General features: G+C 39.1%; 1 protein-coding gene across 3 annotated transcripts in view; it reads right to left on the bottom strand.

Annotated features, from left to right (window-relative positions):
* Positions 1-24,894, bottom strand: part of PIP5K1B (phosphatidylinositol-4-phosphate 5-kinase type 1 beta) — a 308,400-nt gene that overhangs the window by 97,155 nt on the left and 186,351 nt on the right. For all 3 annotated transcript variants that reach the window (XM_025359786.1, XM_025359788.1, XM_025359787.1), the window contains one exon: positions 19,415-19,714. In XM_025359786.1, coding sequence (XP_025215571.1) covers positions 19,415-19,714 — 300 coding nt within the window. The remainder of the gene's footprint in view (positions 1-19,414; positions 19,715-24,894) is intronic.

Here is a 24,894-nt window from a genome sequence, read left to right as displayed (position 1 = left end):
AACTGGGCAATTTTATAGGTGAGACAACGTCAGGCTGTGTGGTCTAACCTGAAGTATTGGATAAAGTAAGACACTATTCTGATGCTGTAAGGGGCCCTTTTTTTTTTTTTTTAAAGAATAAATTCCAAGAGAGAATTAACTTTTGAAAAAGTGATAAAAAATATTAAAAAGAGCTTCATCTCCTCTGTGCTCTTTTATTGGATTGCCAGCATCTGGAAAGGGGGCTGAGTCGTCCTTGTGAGGCCAGGGTGCTGAGTTGTCCTTGTGAGGCCAAGACCCCTACTTACAGAGTGGAAGGCTTAAAAAAAATTCTATCCCCATATGTGGAAAGCTGACCATTGCAGTTAGAGTTTGGGTTAGGAAAAATCACCATCAATTAAGAAATCTGAAGGAACAAAAAGAGAAATGTATATGCATATATCTTAAAACAAATTAAAAGGCTTCTGTAATGAGAACTTCTGGGAACAGATTTTAGTCACGTATTTTTAAGATTTGCATCAATTAGGAACAAAATAGTTCCGTTATTCATATCATCCTAGTCCTTTAATTAAAAGAATTGATAAATCTGCCAACAACTTAACATGTGTGAGCTTTAAGAGTGAGCGACATTCTGCAACATGACAGACACCAGTTGGTCCAGTTCATCATTCAGGTGCACATTTCCAGAATGTCTGGCTGACCTTGCTGTTGCTGGTGGATCTTGTACCTGTGCATTTGCTATTCAAAACTCAGGTTAAAATGCAAATACAGGTGCCTTTCCGTCTAGCTCTGGCAGGACTTTACTTCCCCACTTGTAAAAAAAAGGAAACAGGAATGATTCACAGAACTATTTAAAACTGAAAAAGCAAGTTGGAATACTGCAAGGCTTTTTATTGCCAAAGTCAGATTCTTTCTTCCTTCTCGCTCAAGGACTAATTTAAGTCAATAACAACACTGGAATGTAGTAAAAAAGTCAATGTAAAAGTCAATGTCAAAGCAGCTGATAGAGTACCCTGAAGACATGATCAAAAACTACCTGTTCCTGAAATAAGAGCATATTCCTCAGGTTTTCATGGCTGGTGATACATGAGTGCTCTTGTAACTTCTGTAGATTTGGGGACCTAATGTGGAAATATCCTAACTCAGAATCATAGGCATTGCCATCCTCTCTTTATGACTAAAGACTACAAAGAGCAGCTGGTCCTCCTTTTGCTTTTGCATCTTTAATACCACACTCCTTAGCCCACTAAACTATCTTCTGTCCTGTTGCTAGCAGGAGCTGGTGTGGCTGCAGGGTGGTTAAGACTCCTTGCTCTGGAACCAGATGGCCTGGTTTGACTCATGGCTCCTCCACTTGTTTGTTTTTGGGCTAAGTATCTAATATTTCTGGTGTCTATTCTCACCTGTATTATCTCTATAATAAGGATTCCTACCAAATAATGCCTACCAAAGTTATTGTGAAGATTAACTGAGTTAATCCATGCCAAGTCTTAGGCACACAAAAAGCACTCAATTAATGTCAGCTATTCATGTTATTCCTCCATCTGCAGAATCAATCCCTATGACCACCCCACCTTGAATCTCCCCTCTCCCTTAGCTATTGTGCCCTGGCTTATCTTGGTTCTTTGTCTTTCTATTTGACTTTCCCACTTTTTCTTCCTGTGCCCTAAAGGTGTTCACTAAAGTTCTCTAACTCTTTTCTCTACTTTCTAGTACTTACATTCATTGACTCTTTTGTTGGAAAAAAAAAAGTTTGAGTGCCACGCACTGTGGAAGTTGATGGATCTTCAGGGATAAATACAACAGATAACTATTCCATATTGAACATTAAACAAGCCCGAATTACACATTGTAATAAGGTCTGGAGGGAAAAATCAGGGAGCTGTGGGAAGATCCCACAGGAAGTACCTACTTTCGACTGGGAGGTATTTCAACAGTCCAGGTAAGAGATGGTAATACTTGAATGAGTAGGGGTAGCTGGGGAGCTCAAGGGAGAAGTGGATAGATTTGAGAGCTTCTTAAAGGTAGATTCCAATTACCGTCTTTCTACAGAAAATTCCTAAATTGTTGCATTTAATCTGACTTCATTCCTAAGCTGCAGCCCAATATATTTCCTTCAGGACATCTCTAAACTTCTTTTTTAAATTAAAAAAAATTTTTTGGAAACAGGGTCTCACTCTGTCACCCAGGCTGGAGTGCAGTGGTGCAAACATGACTCACTGCAGCCTTGACCTTTTGGGCTCAGGTGATCCTCTCATCTCAGCCTCCCGAGTGGCTGGAACTACAGGCACATGCCACCACACCTGGCTAATTTTCTGTGGAGATGGGGTTTTGCCTTGCTGCCCAGGCTAGTCTTGAACTCCTGGGCTCAAGTGATCCAACCACCTTGGCCTCCTAAAGTGCTGGGATTACAGGCGTGAGCCACCATGACTGGCCTTCTAAATGTCTACACATGGCCGTGCTACAACCCTAAATTCTTATCTCACTCCAAAGCAGTTCTTTTTCCTCACTTTCCTCTTTTATTTGAAATCATTCTAATATGATTTCATACTTCATGGCTCCTTTCCTTCATTGAGTCACCCAAACCTGCAGCTTCTTAATTATCAAAACGTTCGTTCTCTCTAATGATAAAGAATTAATTTGTTTCCCATTCTTCTTTTTTTTTTTTTGAGATGCAGTTTCGCTCTTGTTGCCCAGGCTAGAGTACAATGGCATGTTCTTGGCTCACCACAACCTCTGCTTCCTGGGTTCAAGCAATGTTCCTGCCTCAGCCTCCCAAGTAGCTGGGATTATAGGCACATGCCGCCACGACCCATTAATTTTGTATTTTTAATAGAGATGAGGTTTCTCCATGTTGGTCAGGCTGGTCTTGAACTCCTGACCTCAGGTGATCCACCTGCCTCGGCCTCCCAAAGTGCTGGGATTACAGGCGTGAGCCACCACACCTGGCCCAGTTTCCCATTCTTTCCTCACAAATCCATTTCTGACATCTGTGCTTGACCAGGTCACATCACATCCCTACTCAAAGCCTTGAGTCTCTCACCATTGCTTGGTGCCAGTGCTTCAATTTGACATAGAAGGCCCTCACTAATATGGCACCAGCCAATGTTTTTTTGTTACTTAATGTCTGCCTAGAGACATTTGCCAGGCTAGTCTAACTGGAGCTCTTTACCCCTGAATGTGCTCTGAAGATGTAAACTCTGATGCTTCTGCTCATGTCATTTCTTCTAGATGGTCCTTATCATCTTTTCAAATCTTACTGTTTTTTCAAAGCCTGTCCCTACTTCATGCAAATTTACTAATGATTTCAACAAATTATTGGGATATGTCTCCCCTCTGAAGACCCAAGCATGTTATTAGTGTCCCTCTGTCATATGAAATTCTACCTCAGGTTACATCTATATTCTTTGTACCATACACACAAGACTTCATGTCTCAACAAAGACTAGTTTGATTTAGTGCATCTTGCTGTGTGCTCTGAACACAGTAGGGATGAATATTTGTTATATTGCTTTCCACAGGTGTAAGTGAGTGAAAACCAAAATATTCAGCAGCAAAGAATGTAAAACACTACACCTTGTATCTTAAATATAAGAACTTGATAGCTGTGCATCATGATTACAATGCCCATGACACATTTTTGGCACTGAAAACATTTACTGTGATTATGTGCTCTGTGTTGTCAGAAAAATAAAGATAAAAGCCTACAGTGTTTTCAAACCTACCCACACCATAGGTATTTTATATACACTGTGTCAAGGGCAAAAATCAAGCTGATATTTATAGAGACTCTTTCGATTTAGTGTTTAGTAGGCATACAGCTAAATGGCAGATAAAAGGCAAGGTTGTTTTGCCATAAATTAGGCTGAGCTTTGAGTCTAGTAAGACTATCGCATTTTTCTTTAGGAAGCCTTTGCAAGAACAGTATGTCACAGGCTTGGTCAATTGCAAAGGCTCTTTAATCATCCAAGAATGCTTGGTGCCGGACCTAAGATGGAACACATCTCAAGACCTTCTTAGCTTTCCTGTCCTCTGCTCTGTTGTCACAGGGGTTCTTATGGAAATTAACTCATTCAATACATATTTTATTGAGCACCTACGATGTGACAGGTACTCTTTTGTTTAAAATTCCTTTGTGCAGTCTAGCAGACATATAATAAAATTAGAACATCCCCATTTTACAACTCCTGATAAATGAACGGGTCTAATCAGTGGTCATCAACAGGTACTAACATGGCAGAAAGAAAGGCATTCTGACATGATGTGCCTCCTGAAGAGGGGAGACACCAAATATGAAGTCGGACCTAAATCTGACTCAACCTGTAGGATCCTACAACTCATTTACAGAAAAAACACACAAGAGAGGAGCGTGTTAAATGAAACAATGGGATATAATCAGCAAAATCCAGATGCTCTGGGATAAACAACCCAATATCGTCAACAAATACTTTCAAAATGAAAAAAGCAGAGTGACAAGGAACTCAGCAAGTAGATTCTATTTAAATCCTGATCCAAACCACAAAACACAGAAAGTTGTTTCTGAAACAATTAGAAATCTGAACACTGACTTTTGATGATTAGTAAGAATTATTAATATTTTTAATCCATTATAATGGTATTGTATTTTTTTTTTTTTAAGGAGCCCTTAGCTTTTAGGGATTCCTACTAAAATACATACGAGTAAAATGATGTGATGTCTCGGATGTGTTTCAAATTATATGGGAAGAGAGGCAGTAAAAAAAACCAAAAAAACAAAAAACTAGATTGGCCATGAGTTAAAAATAGAGCACAGAGTATATGTGGATTCATTACAATATTTGGTCTACTTTTATATATTTTTATTGTATAAACTTTTCAAAATTAAAGTTTAGTGTGCTATTTTGAAATGCTTAGATAAAATGCATATCTATACCTGTTTAGCATTAACTTACTCTTTGCCCATGATGAGCTAGAGATGGCAGAGAAAAAAACAGAAATTAATAATTTGGGATCTTAACTAAAGTGTTCAGTTAAAGCAGAAAACTTGCTATGTTCCATCTCACTTGATCAATCTTTGACAGAAGATCTGAAAACCAACCAAATTAACTGTGGAGCTGACAGGAAGATGTACCAAGGGTCCTGAGTCATGTTTCCAGTTGGCCTAGTATCTAGTTGCTGAACAAGGAGTTAATGATTGGCAAATAAGTTTTTGTTAATTCAATAATGTAAGAAAACTCAAAATAGTGTCCTGGAGATTTTATGCAAATAGACATTTTCGAAAATACTGGTTGAGGGAAAAATGAATCCAAGGGCCTGCCATTCCTCACAAAGTAGACCCCTCAGAGCACAGTTCTAGAATTCCTTGTATTGTGTCAGTTTAGTTAGAGCCAAACACTTTCTTTTCAATTTAATTAAATTTCCTCAATAAAGCTCAGTGTTCTTTGCTAATGTCATAATGAGAAAATACAGGCTGTGACAAGCCATACAATTTTGGCTGGTAAAGCAGAATGAAATGAATATTAAATCCTTAGCCTAGTTTTGGCAATAATGTGTTTTTCATGGTGTCTATGCCGTGATTTAGAACTTGGGCTGTACTGGATTAACCTGTATCAAGGCTTTTTTTTTTTCCCCCCACACTTAAAAAACTTGAAGTAATAAAAATATACCTTATATGCATTAAAAATAGTCATCCATCATTTAAAAAGATTTCATATACATGTATATATATAATATGTGTGTGTGTATATATATATATATTCACTGGATTCCTACACTGGATGAATTTGGTTTGTTTTCTTTATAAACACTTCATTTCTTCAAATAAAAATGTCTTCATAAATTATTTTGTAAACAGGCTTAAAACTAATACGTTAAAATGTCACGTCCTTCTCATTATATGATATATCTTCTTGTTGGCTTTACCACGAGTGATTTACTTCATTGCGGCTTAACTGGTATGACAGCAGAGAGCCCAGGCACAGGCCAGCTGTCTCGTGAGACTCAGAGGCCACACTTGGTCCAAGCCCCCATATCCACGTCCATGTGTGAAGTAAAATTCTGGAACCCTCACCACTGTCTGCTACAGCTCACCAACTCTGGTAAATTGCCTTTCTTAGTAAAAAGAAAAAAGTACTTACCCTTCCCCTTTCATGTTACTCTTATGGACAAAGAAAGAGAAGAAGAATGGAAGAAGCTGTCCATGATAAATAAGACCTCGATGGTTTAGACTTAGTGTTTAAACTCTAAGCTTCTTAGAAAAAGGACTACATCCTATTCATTTTTTGTACCTCCCACAGGTCTTAGCACAGAGCCTTCTGCAGAGAGAAAATTCGGAACTGTTTGCTGAACAACACGTAATTAATTTGGCAGGAAGATAAGGCAGAATTTATCAACTGAGATTCCTGTGGTGGTTTAAGGCTAAAGAAAACTTGGCTGATCCATGCTCTAGGATTGTTGAAACTTTCACAGAGCAGGAAAAATCTGAGGCCTGGAAAGTCACCATCGGTATTGAGAAACAATATGTAAGAACAGCAAATACCTACAGAGTGAGTTTTAAAAGAAGAGATGGAAAATCCAGGTTCTGAGAAGTATCATCAGAAAAAAGAAATCCTTTGGGGTCTTGAGTTATTTTACTTTTTGAATAATAATATATGTACATGATCAAAACTAAAGAAGGTACAAGAGTGGCTCAACATGACACAGTTGAAAGCCGCACTTGGCATGAGGGCGACAGTTAAGGCAGAGCTGGAATGCATAAGTATGGGGAAGTCTGTGGCAATGTTCTCAGCTCTGTGTGTCCACATGGGACAAGGACCCTATGTTTCCAATGGTGCTCACCTAAAAAATGGAGGATAAAACAGGGACAGTTCACACATACCCTGAGAGAGTTCAACTTTGAATAAAGAGAATATTTAACTGGAGAGATGACTGTCTAAACCAGAAGAGTCTGCAATGTTATTAATTGATAAGTTGAAGTTTGAGGAAGTAGATGCTAGTAGGGAACAGTATTGATAGATAGTTAAGTAACTACATTTGCCCACACATCTGAGTGGACAGAGAGTACATTTGCAACCTGGAATCACTGCTTTCTCTGATCTTTGAAAATGTGACTGTTGACCTCTTTCTGAAATTGCTAACAAACTAGAAAAAAAAAAAACAGTTGGATAGCCAATTCAGAAGGAGGACTATCAAAGGATGGAGAATCTCAGCTTCTAAAGAACTCCCATCATCATTTGAAGAGAGATTACCAGGTGCTTATGAAAATGCAGCAAACACTGAGTTGGTCATTATAATGGTTTGTCTTTGGAACATCTGGAGCTGGCTGAATATGGGCAAAGTTTACAAATGAGGTCTTTGTGTGCAGAAATGAAGAGAGGAAGTTAATGAGATGTAGAATAATTCCAGCCAGCCAGGCTTGCATTAAGGCTGGATGAAGACATTTTAAATAAACATTCAGTTTTAACTTCTCTGCAGCCTTAGTAGCTATGGACAACTGATCTGTCCAGTGAAGTACACATCCCTTTTAAAAGACATTTCTGATGTATATATTCGCAGATATATCCTTTTTATAAAAGGTTCGCAGATGTATCCTTTTTATAAAAAGTTGCATGTCATATATCAATTCATGACAGATTGGCCTTGGCCATTTCATTCTTATGGAGGGAGATATCCCCCCCATGAACATTTTCTACCTTGTCACTTAGAAGTACAGTATTTGAAGGGACAAAAATGAGGAGAGAATAGTTATACTTGCTCAATCAAAATACTAAATTTGGCCGAGTGCAGTGGCTCACACCTGTAATCCCAGCACTCTGGCAGGCCAAGGCAGGTGGATTGCTTGTGCCCGGGAGTTCCAGACCAAACTAGGCAACATGGTGAAACCCTTTCTCTACAAAACATACAAAAATTAGCTGAGCGTGGTGACATGTGCTTGTAGTCCCAGTTGCTTGTGAAGCTAAGGTGGGAGGATTGCTTGAGCCCAGGAGAGAGGGTTGCAAGTGAGCCATGATCATGCCACCACGTTCCAGCCTGGGCAACAGAGTGAGACTCTGTCTTAAAATTTAAAAAACACTAAATTTAAAAATGTTTTTGAAGGAAGAACACTGGTGATATCAAAGGGACACTCAGTTGCAGGGTAGAAGGGCATGTAAAGAGTGCGGACTGATACTGACAGGGATGAAGAGCCGTACACGTGGCCCCAAACGTCTCAGAAGCCAATATGGGGTGATCTTTTCTGAAAGGTTCAGAACCACTGGATGTCCAAAGAAGTACTTTACTTTTCACAAAGTAACATGCAGGCCCTGGTCCTACAGCACCGTGGGTACTCCATAAATGTGCCCTGGATGTTGAATGAATAAAATTAAGCCCTATAAAATCAAACTGATTTTACTCTTTACTCTTTAAGCCTAAGTTGAAAGCTTCTGGGAGGAAGACAAGGTCATGTTTGAAAGGTACACAGTGCACTGGGTAATGTATCACAAGGCACATTTCTAAACCATTTTTTAAACTTTGTGATATTTTCCTGGACCTTGGAAACTCTCAAATATGCCTTAAATCTCTGTAACTCAGTCCTTCACCAGCTTCCAGAAGTTCCTCCCAAGGTAAGGAGCCTCAACTGCATTTTGTAAATCACCAGGGTTTGCCGCCCCTACATCTTTGGATTGGCTGTTGGCAACCCTGCTCTGTTTTGCATCACAATCTGTATGACTGGCTTACGTTAGAATCCACAACCAGATCCACAGCAGCCAACCTCAAAGCCTTTCCAGAGACATCTTCAAAGCCAGAGTTGCTATCATCAGGCCCTGTGTGGCCACTTCCCCTTCCTGCCATAGCTGTTCTCTCTGCACTCCCAGGATTCTCAACAGGGAGGAGGAGAGGGGTCCATGGGGGCATTTCCTTCCCTTTGCTCCCTCCCCCAGATACTTTGTGGGTCTTTCCATTTGGGGCCTATATCAACCTTACTCCTACACTTAGGGTCATCTAATCAGAGACCAGTAGGTTCTGTTTACAAAAAAGCCAGAAACTCTAAGTAGTAGATATAGCATTGTTCTATTTTATAAGCCCAAAGATTTTAGCTTTCCTTAACTTGAATTATTGTATATATAAAGTTCTGTGGGACAAGTTACTTAAAATGAAAACTCGCTAGACATATAACAACAAACTCAGGAAATGCTTCAACTCTCCAATCTTTAGGTAATATCTCTTTTTAGGAAGAAAGGAAAAGGAGTTTACTTCTTAGAGACGAGGAAATTACTTTCAGTCTCCCATTTTCATTCTTTCTGTAGAGATTTCGATAATACTTTGGTTTGAAGTGAGTTTAAAAAAAAAAAAAAGCAAACTACTGACTTGATAATCCTTCCGTTTCTGTAGTGAATCAGAATTCTCAAAAGCTGCTCACACAGGCTTCAACGTCACACATCGAGTCCCTAATCTCCTCCCCTGCAAGATTTCAAAAACAATCAACTCCCCTGTAACCATCGCATTGCTCAGAAGGAAGCCTCGCTTTTGACTTAATAGGATTTCGTGTGCATGCACGTTGGTAACAGTTGGCAAATGTCAATGGGCTTGATTATGCTTTTCATTAAATTTTTAAAATTAAATGTTTGGATTATTTATTTTACTTTGTGTTCCTTAGTCACTTGGCACTGTGTTCCTCTGTTCCTCCTTCCTTGAAATAGGCTGCAAGATTTCATGAACTCATTGTTCTGTCCAAACCAAGCTCTCCACTAGGATTGAGCCCCTTCCTGACTCCTACAGCATCTGCCCCTACAACTCCTTGTCAGAGTTAGGGGACCAGTCATTGAGCACTTCTAGCCCATGCTGCCTGTATCTGTCCATGTTATTACTTAATGTTTTCATTTCAGTGGCCTTACCACCATTACACATAAGCTCCTTAAGGAGAGTGTAATGATGAAAGAACATGGGTTTGGAGTCAGACAGACCTGGGTATAAATTCTGGATGCAGCACTGTGAGCTCTGTGGACCTGCAGAAGCTGAACCTCTCCTGAGGATTCACTTCTTTATCTGTCAAAAGGGAATCATACCACTCACTTCACAGGGCTTTGTGAAGATGAATGAGAGAACCTATATGTAATAGATTGTCTGGTTCAAAGTAAGTCTAAATAAATGTTACCTGAACCAACCCACAAATAAAGTAAGCCTTGGAAATGCATCCTTAAGAAATAAAGTATTATGTATTGTATTGTATATACATATTTGATGATTACATATTACATATGATTTGTTTTACATGTTAAGCTACTTTGGTATCTATAGGTTATATCCAAGATGGAACCCTCTCTCCACCAAAACCCAGAAGAGCATATTCTGTAAAATCTGGGAATTGTCTTACTTAGTAGAAAGTCAGGCGTGAACAATATAGAGTATTTTGAATTTTGTAGCTACCCTGACACTATCTTGCACAGATTATTGTGTTCCTTCTGTTACTGCTAGCAGCTCATTTCCATTCCCCACCTTCAGCAGAACTAAGCTGCAGCAAGTGGCACCAGCCCCTCCCAAGACTACTGAACAGTTGTGGTGTATGGATGGTCTTAAATGGGGACACCAGTCGCCACCTAAATAAAAACTGAGGGATGAAGAGGTTAACACAGTTGCAATGTAGTAATTGACTGGCCTTTAACAGACCTTGGCCAAATGAGCAATACAAATGTACTCCAAACAATTATCCACAAATTCACAATGTTGACATGATTTACTTTGGTTCTTTCAAGACGAGCCATGTGTAGGTTATTACTAAAACCTGCTTTTATTATGTTCATTGACTAGGTAAGATTCACTATTCCAAGAATGTTTGCTGTTGCTACTTCCTAGGCTCCATCAGAAGACTGACACCAAGAGAAACGCTGTGTAAGAACTCTGGAGTGAGCTAAGACTGGGAAAATGAGGTTCCACAGTTCCCACAGAGCAGATTTTTAGTAGCAAACGTTAAACATGTAATCAAGTAATTACAATATAATGAAGCAATACCAATGGCTGTAGAATAGATTTAGATGAAGTCTCACAGGAGTGCTTATTATTAGAAACACACACGTTAAACTCCTGTATCGTAGGCCTTTTCTTAGGAATCTTGTCAGTTGCATAGTCTCACGGGCATATTACCAGGCATTAAACTTAACCATTGAGCTTTTCTGCTGTCTTTTCACCGCTCTTTTCTATATCCCCAAAATGCTTTATTAGATTTATCTTTTGCTTTTCTGGGGCATATACTCAAGTAATTTTTTAGCAAGAGACTTAAATACACAGTTATCAGAGTGGCTAAAATAAAAAATAGTGACAACAGCAGATGCTAGCGAGGATAAGGAGAAAAACGGATCATTCATCCACTGTTGGTGGAAATGTAAAATGGTGCAACCACTCTGGAAAAGAGTATGGCAGTTTCTTAAAAAATTCAACATGCACTTACCATATGACATAGAAACTGAATTTAGGCATTTATCCCAGAGAAATGAAAACTTATGCTCACGCAAAAGCCAGTATACAAATGTTCACAGAAGCTTTATTTGTAACACTCAAAAACTAGAAAAAACCCACATGTTCATCAGTGGGTGAATGTTAAACTGTGATACATCCATACGAAGAAATACCACTCAGCAATCAAAAGGAGCACATTACTGATACAGGCAATAACTTGGATGAATATCAATGGCATTATACTGAGTTTTAAAAAAAGCCAATCTCAGGGGTTATATACTGTACGATTCCATTTATACAGCATTCTCGAAATGGCAAAATTATAGAGATGGAAAACAGATTGGTGATTGCACAGGATTAGGAAGGAGTCGTCAGAGAAGGAGGTAGCTGTGGCTATAAAAGGGTACCATTAGCATCTTTGAGAAAGAACTGTTTTGTACTTGACCATGGTGGTGGTTATATAAATCTATGTATGTCTAAAATTGCACAGAACCTCCCCGACCACACAGGTGCATATAAAACTTGTGAAATCTGAAAAAAGCTGAAAAACATCAGTAGGTTGTATCAAAGTCAATTTCCTCATTGTGATACTGTACTAAGGTTGTGCAAGATTGTGCAAGATATTACCACTGAGGGAAACTGGGTGAAGGGTATGTGATATCTCTCTGTGTTATTGCTTCCAATAGCATGTGAATCTATTATCTCAAAATACGAAGTAAAAAAATTTACAGGTAGAAAAATTTATAAAGCCCTTGCACACATGATATGATGATGTCATTATTTCTGTTCTCACAATAAAACCTGGCTTGGCTAGGTAAGTCCAAAATCATTTTTTCTCAGACCAGAGAGTAGAAGGCATTCTTTTACTGTTTCCTAGGAAATCTTAGGATTCCTTCCAGCTCAAATAATCTTTGATTCTATGAGTTGGTTTTATTTGTTCACCAACTTTAACTTTGCCTTATGCTTATACTGCTGTGATATCAAACTATTATAGATAGAAAAAACTCATAATTTTAAGACAATGGAGCAAATCAAATATCTCATGGGTTTACAGCATTTGTAAAACACACTTTGAAACACAGAAGATTTGGCTGGGCATGGTGGCTCACACCTGTAATCCTAGCACTTTAGAAGGCTGAGGCGGGAAGATCACTTGAGGTCAGGAGTTCGAGACCAGCCTAGCCAACAAGGTGAAACTTTATCTCTACTAAAAATATAAAAATTAGCTGGGTATGGTGGTACACGCCTGTAGTCCCAGCTACTTGGAAGGCTGAGGCAGGAGAATTGCTTGAGCCTGGGAGGTGGAGGTTGCAGTGAGCTGAGATTATGCCACTGCACTCTAGCCTGGGCAGCAAAATGAGACTTCACCTCAAAAAAACAAAAACAAAAACAAAAACAAAACAAGTAATTTAGGAGTGTGGAGTCAATGATGTCCCTGCACCCTTTTCATGTTTTGATTGAAGTCTAAACACAAAATCGAATTCCTTATTGATTAGAGGATAGTTTAAATTGAAGTATTCCTACCTTCAGGATATATACATCTCCTTTCTATTAGGTCTAAAGCACTTTTTCTTCCCCAGTGATAACTGAGAAGGCAAGCAATATCAAAAAAAGAAAATAAACTATCTGAACAAAATGTAAAAAGTTTACTCCTAGCAAAATTATAGCTGAATGGTAAGCAATAGCCATAATATTAAATTAAGTATTATATAAAATAACCCATTTTGTAACCCATGCAAACATGCCCATAGCTGATATAAGAATCTGATCCCTAAATTTAGAGCTTGCCTTACATAGAAAGATCCCTCTTTGCACATCAGAAAGCTTCAGTATTCTTAAGACTGGTTTCATTAAATTCTGAGAACCTATTAATATTTATGGTTACAGTCATTTGTGTGAAAAAAGAAAATTGGTTCCACACTCTTTAAAAATTAACTTGCGGCTCAACGAAAAAGATAATAAATGTAAAATAAGTCAATTAGGTCATTAATTATCAAGACTGTCTCTGAAATGACTCTCACTTGAAAGAGTAAAAATATTTGGGTTGTAAACACAAGTTCTCACTAATATACTTTGTCTCAAAGTCATTTCCCGGAGTTATTAATAAATATTTCAGGATATAATTTATCAAATTAATTAAATGATATGGGATTCTAGATTTTACATCGATAACTTATGTCAGAGAAAAAATAATCATGGTAAATTACAATGAATACAAAAATAGATCCTAATTGTTCTTTTAAAATTAATACATGGATTTTCAATTCAAAAGAGTTTTCAATTACAATCTTGAAACATGTACTGAGTGTATAGAATAAGCCAGGTGCCACAGCTGCAGAGAGGTGTAAAGAATGAGCTTTGCCCTTGGAGACATTTAAAGTCTCGCTGGAGAGACAGTACACACACGTAAAGAAGACCAGGGTCAGTGCTAATAAAATAAAGTCCATATTCACAATAGCAAAGACATAGAATCAACCTAGATGCCCATCAACAGTGAACTGGATAATGAAAATATGGTACATATGCAACACAGAATACTACGTAGCCATAAAAAGAGTGTAATCATGTACTTTGCAGCAACATGGATGGAGCTGAAGGCCATTATTCTAAGTGAATTAGCACAGTAATAGAAAACCAAATACTGCACGCTCTTACTTCTAAATGGGAGCTACACATTGAGTACATATGGACATAAAGTAGCGAACGACAGACACGAGGGCCTACCTGAGGGTGGAGGCGGGGAGGAGAAGGGTAGGAAGATGGAAAATTTACCTATCAGGCACTACGCTTATTACCTGGGTGATGAAATAATCTGTACACCAAATCCTTATGACAATTTACCCATGTAACAAATCTGCTCATGTACTCCTGAACTTAAAATAAAAGTTGGAAAGAGAAAAAGTCTAATGACCATTTACAACATTGCTTCCATGGGAAAACTCACTGCAATATGAATGTACTTTGGTTACACAAATGACTCTTGATAGGAGGACAACCAGTACAACTTTTCAAATAGTCTGAAGTGATTCAAAACGGAGATAATCTACTTTATTAAATTCTCAGCGCCATTTTTGGCAGGCATTGCAGTGAAACTGGATACTTCCTCCAAAACAGGCAGAACTTAAAAAATAGCTACATACACAAAAATCACCAAAGACAGGTTTCTTGGAAGTGCACCTAAACCTTTCTTTCTTTTTAAAAATCATTAGACAGCTGATTATTCCTTTGTTCAAATACATATTCCAATAAACACTTACTAAGTACCTGCTAAGAACCAGGCATATAGATATAAAGATAGATTAAGCCTTGCTCCTCAAGCTCCAGGATTTACATGTGAAAAGATAACAGTGTATGAAGTCTCATGAAAGAAGTAAGCCCAGGATGCATGGGGAACCACAACAGCATGGTCTTGGAGGAACTGATCCCTGAGTAGTCCTGAGATGGGTAGGTGAGGGCCAGGTGTAGAAGAGGAGGAAGAATGGTCCAGCAGAGTGAGGCATGCATAAAAAGACCAAAACCTTTAGAGAATGTGGCCAGTAGATCAGAAGAGCTGGAGAGTGGGGATCTGCATCAGGGGAGAGGGGAGAGAGAAGGCGGGAGACAGAAGCTGACGAAGGCGTCTGGAGAAGGTGGCAGGGACCAGATCAGGAAGGATTTTAATGTTGCAAGCTGGGAATCATTGGCTTTAGCCCAAAGGCAGTGGGGAACCTTGACCAGAGAGTGTTAAGTCTTCTGATCAGAGGATCAGTCTGGCAGCAGTGGTGGGGACGTGATAGAAGGCAATGATAACGAAAACCAGCAAAGAGGCTACAGCAAAACTCCAGGTGATGAATAACCAGCGTCTCAATAAAAGCAGTGGCGGTGCCTACAGTGAGGAGGGGGCAGATCCATGAGTTATTTGGCAGACAGACTGGGACATAGTGATTTTACTGCACACAGAGAAAGAGGGAGAGGAGGGAGGAAAGAGTAGCTTCAGGGTGCAGATCTGGGTATCTGGCTGCACGACGGTCATGTTCCCTGGGTCACAGAAGACTAGAAGAGGTGCAGGCCTGGGGGAAAATGAAGGGGTACCTGGGAAGAGCAGTTTCCAAATAGGACATGTATCTCAGCTTCTCTGTCACGTGGGAGCCATTGGGGATGGTTTGAATAAATCCTGCTTTCTGGTTTTGATAGCAAGTGATCTGTGATGTCTTTGTAGTACTCGATGTCACTACTCTTTCCCTGGGTCAAATTCACTTGTGGGTATGGATGGCTGTGGCAGTGAGTATATAGAAGGTCAGACCAAGGGATAGGAAACCCTTCAGGAAAGGGGACTGATCATTTACATATCAATTCCCCCCCCCCCACACACAACCAATGGGGAATAGCAATGTGGAGATGGGGTGTGGAACCTGCATCTGGATGCCTGCTTTTGGAAGGAGCTCTTTGATCCTGTGGGGGAATTGGGCTCAGCAGGGTTAAGGCATAAAAGAAGATCGATTTTCCAGAATAGTTCCAAGTGGGCAATGTGCTACATGGAGGAGTTGGTCAGGAATGAACCATCCCAAAGGGCAGGCTGGTATAATAACACAGGGGTCTGGGACTGGGCTTGGGGAAGCCAGGCAAAGGGACTCAGGGGTTGCCACAAAGATGCCAGGAGAAGATGGCATGTGTCAGGAGGACTCAGTGCAAGATGAGGCTGTTCAGGTCTTTTCAGACACAGAGCTCAGAAACAGCAGCTCTGATTGGCAGTCAGGGAAGCAGTCCACGGGGAGCGGGGAATAAGGTTGGTCAAGCTGGCCCTTCCGGCCAGCACTCACGCTAAAGGAAATAGAATCCTGGGGTCTGAGATGTCAAGCCAAAATATGAAAGGAGAGGTAGGGGCACCAAGAAGCAGGGAGAGGTCAGCCATAGGTTAAGAGGCTTAACAAATCTGTCTGGGAACAACAAAGAAGCTGGGGTCCAAAGGTCTGGGATTCTTGGATTTGCTACTGCTAAGCCCTTAAGAGCTCCCTGGTACCACCAGAAAGGGTCTTCTGACAATATGTGGCTCTCATATTATGTGGCCACTTTCCTCTTCTACCCCACATGCTCTCCCTATTAACTGCCCCAAAACCGAACAACTACAGCTCCCAGAACACGTTGTGCTATTTCACACCCATTGTTTCATACCTATTTTCTTTTCCTAGAAATATGCTTCTACTGCTTTGCCTACCCGGAGAAAGCTTCTCATCCTTTAAAAGCAAGCTACAATGTTCCCTACTCTAATCCTCACAATATAATATCATTGCACATACTAGACTGTATGGCAATTGATAAAAAATAAAGGTCATGCACCTCATGCTTGGCATGTAGTGTGCTTGCAATATGTGCTGATAAGTGAATAGAAGCATATATCCTAATATGGATCTAGTTCACCCTTCTCTGCCTGGGGTGCTGACACAGTAATACATTCCTCTAACTGGTTTGTTTCCAGAGCCTTAGCCATACTGTCTAACAGGCATTTTAGCAGAAAAGACTCCTGATTGATAGGTGCTGGCCTCAGCTCAGACCAACCTTGCAGCCCCTCTGGGTCTCTGCAGTCCCTCAGCCAGCACAGAGGCTCAGCTCTGCAAAGCAAAGGCAATAGTGGGACAATGTCAACCACATATCCTACTGCAGTCATCCAGTGAGTTGGCCCTTCAGAGGATGACCTGAAGAGAGAGACGTAACTCTAGGAAGGGGATTCTGAGCCTTGGGGGAGGAGGAAGAGGAGGAACAATGGGCTCCAAGAGATTCATGATCCATCACGAGGATGGGCATCTTTTGTGGGGAGGGCAGTTCACAGCATTCATACGATTTACTAAGAGGCCCTTGACTATTAAATATTAATATTCACCATTCCAGAAATACGCTTTGCTTGAGGCAGCTCTGCTCAGAGCACCAGCTGCTGAATCCAGATCCCAGAGGACTTGGTCATGGTCAGGACAGATCAGGGAAGGAAGCTGAGTTCCCCTACAGCTCAGTATTTACACACTCCCATACCATCCCAAGAGAAGCCTTTCTCAAGGCAGATGTACATATTTTAAAGAATGTCCATGATCTGTGTCTTGTACAACTTCAAACGCAGTGAGTAAGAGGGAGTAAGGCTCAGGATACCTCTACCTTGACCTTTATGTTCCTTAGAACAATAAACCTGCCAGAGAATAAAAAATAAAAGGCAAATCTCCAGGGTCTCATTCGTGATGAAAAGTTTGGTTTGACCTCGCGGTCTCAGTCCTGAGCTCAGGAAACGCTAATAAATAGACAAATCCTGAGTAATGGCTCTTTTACATTTGCCTTTTTTTTTTTTTTCTGGCAGAGAAGCATGTGGTGTTAGAAGGCAGCAGATAAAGACTTTCCATACTAAAGGGGCAAGAAGCACACAAAAGAGAAAGCAAACCTAAAACTGGGGAGGCTGACACTAGACTCTGGGGAATTGAGAGTCACTTTTTACCCACATTCTGTAAAGGGCAGAAAAAACACAGGAAAAAGTTTCTACTAAAATATGTGTGTTTTGTTTTTACGTTTTTTGACTAGAAAAATATGCATCACTCATATCCACTCAGATATCTGAATATCTGCTGGACGTTTTTTGTTTGTCTGTCTGCTTGGTTCCTACTGTTCCTTCCCTGAGTTCTGAAAAGATAATTAAAAAAGAATCCTCAGAGTGAACCTTTAAGTTTTAGTTGTTAGAAGCACATACCTTTGTACCCAAACACATGTGGGCTCTGTCATTGACTTGCTAAGTAATCTGGGTAAGTTTCTGAATCTCTTTAAGAACCCAATTCTTCAGCAATGAAAATGGAAGTATGAATAGTACTGACTTCAAAGAGCTGCTGAGGGAATTAAGTGAAATGATGCATTAAAAAATCTTAGACTAACCTGGCATACTACAAGCATTCAATAAATGGTAGCTAAACAATAGAAGTAACATCTCTGTCAATAAAGAAAAACAATTCTAAGGACACATTTTTGTGCACAATCATGCAAGCTATAACAAGCAGAAAGGAAGAAAAACAAACAAACAAACAAAAAACCAGAAACAGTAGGCCTGTGTTCTTTAGTGAAAATTCCCTGCTTTATACCTTAGAAGGGGTGTCAGACTGTCTTCCTCACCTTCACATGAGTTCGGGTCCGGCAGAGAAGTGTCCCCCCTCCCCTATAACAACATGGGTCATCTGTCCAGGCCCATGGAAAGCGCAGAAAACCACAGCCTGTGCCATCATGCTTTCTGCCCACCTCCACTACCCAGCTTAGCCAAGTGGCTGGACGGTTCTCCCATGATCATTATCCTTCAGAAGCTATTAGCACTGCATTTGTCTTTTCTCCAAAACAATTTTTGTCTCTTTTCACCATGTTAGAAAAAATCTTCCCTTAGTTTTTTTTTTTTTTTTTTAAGCATAGCGGCTTGGGGGAATTCCTCTACACTTTGGACAATCACTCCAGCTAAGTTTGCAGGGAATGGTGTCTGCCCTAATTGGCAAGCTTCATTCCTGCTCACCTCTTATTCAGACCACAAAAAATAATTTCAGCAAACGTTCTGCTCACGTCATAGTTTTGCATCCATGCTGATCTCTAGGGAGCCATTATTAATCCCAAGTATGTTTTCTCTAAACGTGTCTCCCAAATTCGAGTCCTACTTCTTCCAAGATTTCTATATGGCTTTTCTTACTCAACACTACGTTAAACCAAAATTCTATTTCTTTCTAGTTAAACTATCTTCCCCATAGCGGAGAAAGAAAAGAAAACAAGGCTTTCTTGTTTCATTTTATCAAATAAAGCTGACTTAGCTTATTAATTATAAATAAACAACAGAGATGTAGGTTAAGGACTCTAGATAACTCCCTTATCATTTACCAATTCCTTCAGTATCAGGGAAGCATGGCTTGGCACCAGATTGGGAAAGATAGGATTCCACATGTCCGCCACTTTGGACATTCCTTATTTCTATGCTTTCAATAAGTGGCAGCCACAGTTTACACGAGCACAGAGTTCAAAGAAAATCACAACAATCAAACTTCCTTACCCGGCAGTCTCTCTGCAGTGTTTTCATAAGTGCGTTGTATGTTTCTGTATCAAAATACAACCCTTCGTGCATGTCTTGCAGGAAGTCTAAGTCCTTAAACGTGGGGTTGGATTTCTCTCTCTCTTTACGGGATGCTCTCCGCTTATACGTTGAGCCTTTCAAGTCATATGTAAAGTGCATTCTCATGGAGCGTGGCAAAACGTTGTTCATCACTACAATCCTGATATTAATGCCTCCTGATTGCATACAATACAGTCCGTAAAATTTTGGCAAAAGAGTCCTTGGATTCTGGTTTAAATTCTAGAAACCAAAACAAGAAAAATATATTTACAATCTTCTATTTTGACAAAATAATGTTCCACTAAAGATGTGTTTTCATGCTGATATGACAATTAAAAATGGAATGTGATTATCTTTATTAATGTCCATTACTAAAATTTTGCTGTTTCTAATCTATTTCTTAAGTCTGCTTACTGGACAGCAATTTTATTATTCTAAACTCAGGGCAGTGAAAGTGACTGAATTGAAATTGGACATAATGTCCCAAATTGGCTCCAACTAAAAACAGGCAAGGAATTGACTGGTGCCATGAGTGACTATTCTCTAAGGTAGCTAAAGAGAAAACGAATTGCCAAGGTATAAGGGATGAACATTTAAAATTTTAATAGCTCCTGCAAAACTGTCTTCCAAAAAGGCAGACCAATTTACAACCACACTATGTAAGATTGTACATAGATTTTCCCGTCACTCTTACCAGTGCTGAATAGTACCCAAACTTTAAAATCTTTGTAAGCATGATTAGTGAAAAATGGAAACCTGTTTTTAAAAATTTGAATGCCACTGATTATTTATGTATTTTTAGTCACCTTAAAGATAATTTTGCTCATTTTTTTTCTGTAGGTTTTTGTCACTGTTGAAATTCTTGATATATTCTGGATATTTATCATTTCTCTCATCTATATGGGGTAATTTCTTCCAGTCTGTTGTCTTTTTTATTATTTAAAAAAATAGGAAGGCCAGGCGCTGTGGCTCATGCCTGTAATCCCAACACTTTCGGAAGCCGGGGCGGGCGGAACATGAGGTCAGGAGTTCGAGACCAGCCTGGCTAGCACAGTGAAACCCTGTCTCCACTAAAAATACAAAAAATTAGCCTGGTCTGGTGGCATATGCCTGTAGTACCAGCTACTCAGGAGGCTGAGGCAGGAGAATTGCTTGAACGTGGCAGGCAGAGGTTGCACTGAGCCGAGATAGCGCCACCGCACTCCAGCCTGGGTGACAGAGCAAGACTCCGTTTCAAAAAAAAAAAAAAAGAAAGAAAGAAAGGAAAAAAAGGGAATACATAATACATACCTATTTTTGTTCCCTTTTGAAGTAGATAAGAAATTAAAATAGCTTACAAAAGGGCATGTATTCAATGAAAAGTGTCTCCGCTATCCTTGATTCTTCCCCCAATTCTCAACATTTGAGAAAACCACTGCTCTCACTTTATTTCATTCCAGAAATATTCAATGAGCTTATATTAATTTTGTGTCTGGTACTTTTTGTTATATAAATGTGTTGTCTTTAAAAAAAAAATTTTTTTTAAATTTTTTGAGAGACGGAGTTTTGCTCTGTCACCCAGACTGGACTGCAGTGGCATGATCTTGGCTCACTGCAACCTCCGCCTGCCAGGTTCAAGTGATTCTCCCGCCTCAGCTTCCCAAGTACCTGGGACTACAGGTGTGTGCCACCACGCCCAGCTAATTTTTGTATTTTTAGTAGAGATGGGGTTTCACTATATGTTGGCCAGGCTGGTCTCGAACTCTTGACCTCAAGTGATCCTCCTGCCTTGGCCTCCCAAAGTGCTGGGATTACAGGCATGAGCCACTGCACTTGGTCTAAATGTGTTGCCTTTTGATGTGGTCATATTTATTTACTTCTTATTTTTGTGTGTGTGTGTTTGCTTTTTGTTTATTTTTTTTTTTTTGAGACGGAGTCTCGCTTTGTCGCCCAGGCTGGAGTGCAGTGGCCGGATCTCAGCTCACTGCAAGCTCCGCCTCCCGGGTTTACGCCATTCTCCTGCCTCAGCCTCCCGAGTAGCTGGGACTACAGGCGTCCGCCACCTCGCCCGGCTAGTTTTTTGTATTTTTTAGTAGAAACGGGGTTTCACCTGGCTAGCCAGGATGGTCTCGATCTCCTGACCTCGTGATCCGCCCGTCTCGGCCTCCCAAAGTGCTGGGATTACAGGCTTGAGCCACCGCGCTCGGCCTGCTTTTTGTTTTTAACAAAGCTTTTTTATATCCCAAAGTCATAAACTTTTATTTTCTTCCAAATTTTTAATAGTTTTGGTCATTACAGTTGGTCTTTACTCCCTATGGAATTAATTTTGTGTGTATGCGAAAGATCTGAAATAGAGAATTTAATTTTTTCCTCAAATGGATACTTATTGAACAGTCTGACATTTTCCAATTGAGTTTAAATCCCCCCATGTCAATACAATAAGTAGACAAATTCACATAGATCTATTTCTGAACACTTTATTTGAATCCATTAATTTATCTGTCTAAAACTGTACTCATCCTACATCCTTAACATTAGTTACAGCCTTACAGATTTTTGGTATATCCTATAGCAGGCCTACTATTTTTCTTCTTTTTCAAAAATGTTTTCTCCATTCTTACAAACTTTCTGTTTGATTGTTCATTTTAAAAAACATTCTTCAAATGAGACTTGCTCGCACTTTCACAGAAATCGGCTTTGTCAAGCTATGTTGAAAAATCCTATTAGAATTTTTGCTTGGAATTAGACTGGATTTATCAGTTGATTTGGGAGCAGTTGAAATCTTTACAATACTGAGTTCAGGAACAATGCATATTTCTTCATTATTTCAGATCTTTTTTATGTCCTTCAATAACATTTTGTAGTTTCCTTCATATTGGGTTTGTAACATTTGTTTTTATAGATTCAAGTATTTTAGCATTTTTCTTATTACATTCTTTCTGAACTGATTATTGTTTATGTTTTCCACGTACTATATCTTGCTTTCCCAATCAGAATTACAGTACTCACATGACTTTATTTACTTATTTCTTTATTTTTCTTATAATGTTCATTATAAGTTGTTGTCATCATGAACAGGATCTCTTTTTTCTCTTATATTCTCCTAGTCTATATCACCTATCTAATGGAATATAATGGATTTTGTAGATTTATCTTTTATCCTGCAAATCTGCCACAGTCATATCACTTCTAGAAATTCCTGATTTATTTTCTTGAAGGTTTGCTCATTTTGAATTCTGTCATTTAAAGAGAACAGTGCTTGTACTTATTTTGTATTTCTTTTTGTACTCAAGACTCAATGCCAGAATTTCTAGGAAATTTATCAGAAAGGACTATTGATGGGAGGGTCATTCTGGTCTATTCCTATTGTTTCTAGAGAAAGGATTCTTGTTTTTCTCCATGAGCTATTACATGAACTTTTGGAAGACTGATAAATGTACAACTCGTGTATTCATTTATTTACTATGTTTTTTTTAAAAAAACTCCCCTGCTACTTTTTAGAATTTCAATTAAGCAAAGATGTTGAATTTTGAGGGCCTTAGCTTCTCCTCATCTATTTGGGTAACCACATGATGTTCACACTTTTTCTTGTTAATGGGATGGATTATATTGTTATACCAGCTTACATAATTGGGATAAAACCACTTGTTCAGCTAAATTTAATTTTTCTTTTTTTTGAGACAGGGTTTTGCTCTGTCCCCCATGCTGGAGTGGCTTGATCACAGTTCACTGCAGCCTCAACCTTCCAGGCTCAAGTGATCCTTCCACTTCTCAGCCTCCCAAGTAGCTGGGACCACAGGTGTGTGCCACCATGCCTGGATAATTTTTTATTTTTCTTGTAGAGATGGGGTTTCACCATGTTGCCCAGGCTGGACTTGAACACCTGGGCTCAAGTGATCTACCCACCTTGGCCTCCCAAAGTGCTGGGATTACAGGTTGAGCCACCATGCCTGGCTCTTAACTTTTTTTCTAATTTTATTTAAATATAAGTAGTCACATATGGCCAATGCAGTTTTACAAGAGGACAAGTATATCTGAGCTCAGAATTATGGAATTTTAAGATTTACTAATTAAGCAGGTTATAAAATAATATTATATCAATTTGATCCTAATTTCAGATAATTTTAAAATGTGTGCACAAACAAAGTATAATTGAAGGCACATATACCAAATTTTAGTAATATGTATATCTAGGAAAGAAACTATAGTTAGTTGAATTTTTTTTGGCTTTTATATATTTTCTGTTTTCTCTAAAAAAAAAAAAAAATACTTGTTCAGCATTGAAATCTTTTAAAATTTGCCTGCAGGCCACTAAGATTTTTATTGAGATTTTTGATTTCTATACTTCTATATGAGATTAATTTAAGTATTTAATGCTGTGTCTAGCAGATTTTGGAATAAAATTATATTTTTACATAAAATGATTACATGGCATCTCATGAATGAATTTTTAAAAATAAAGATGACATTTATCACCACTCATAGCAAGTGACTGGCAGAACTTGAGCTTCTGAAATCCAGACAGCTTCATGTAGCCCTTCCAATCATAGAAAATTAACAACTGTTATGAAAGTACAATGAAACTGGAGGTATGAAAATGACTGGACGATTTAGGAAAAGTGGGGTTAGTTTTGAAAATTTTGGAGTAAATGTATAGTAAATCCATCCAGGCTAGGTTACTGTTCCTTTGTCTCTAAAAGATTACATGAAAGGTGATTTTTCATATTATCATATTTACCTATGAAATTATAAATTCTGAAGTCTAGTAGCTGGGAAGAGCTAACATAGCATATGTGCTGGTGTATTAGTGTAGGGGTGAAAAATGCATTCTCTGGAGCCCTTTCCGCTTGTGTAGCACCAGCTCTGCAGCTCTCCAGTTGAATCACCCATGGCAAGTTACTTAATTTATCTTTGCCTCAATTACCTCTTCTATAAAATGGTGATCATTGTAGTATCCAAGGTTGCTGTGAGGATTAAATGAGTTAATGAATGCAAAGCACTTAAGGCCTTGCTTAACATGTAATAAGCGAACAATGAAAGTTAACCATTTATACGATTACTGCGTACTGGCTGCAAAGAGCTTTGCAACGCATTGCTTCCTTTATCTTTATTATATATCCTGTATCCTTGCTTTATCACAACAACTATGTAAGATAAGTCTTTCTCAGCTTTCAAAGACTGAGGGAGCTAAGGCTCACCAGTTATGCTGCTTACTCAGGGTCACACAAGTAATTATTGGCTGGGTTGGGATTTGAACTCAGGATTGTGGGATTCAACAACTATGCTCTGCCATTCAGTTCTAGTTTACTTTAAAACATCTATTCAATGAATGTCATAGCATACTTTAAATGCAGAATAAAGCTTACCAAAGAGAAAGAAACATGCCTGAGTCATTGAAAAAACAAGAGAAAAAAACTGTTGAGGAAAGTAATTAAACTTCA

The sequence above is a fragment of the Theropithecus gelada genome, chromosome 15, assembly GCF_003255815.1.
Source record: "Theropithecus gelada isolate Dixy chromosome 15, Tgel_1.0, whole genome shotgun sequence".
Classification (NCBI taxonomy): domain Eukaryota; kingdom Metazoa; phylum Chordata; class Mammalia; order Primates; family Cercopithecidae; genus Theropithecus; species Theropithecus gelada.
The sequence above is the reverse complement of the archived record's forward strand: the minus strand, read 5'-3'. Positions and strand labels throughout refer to the sequence as shown.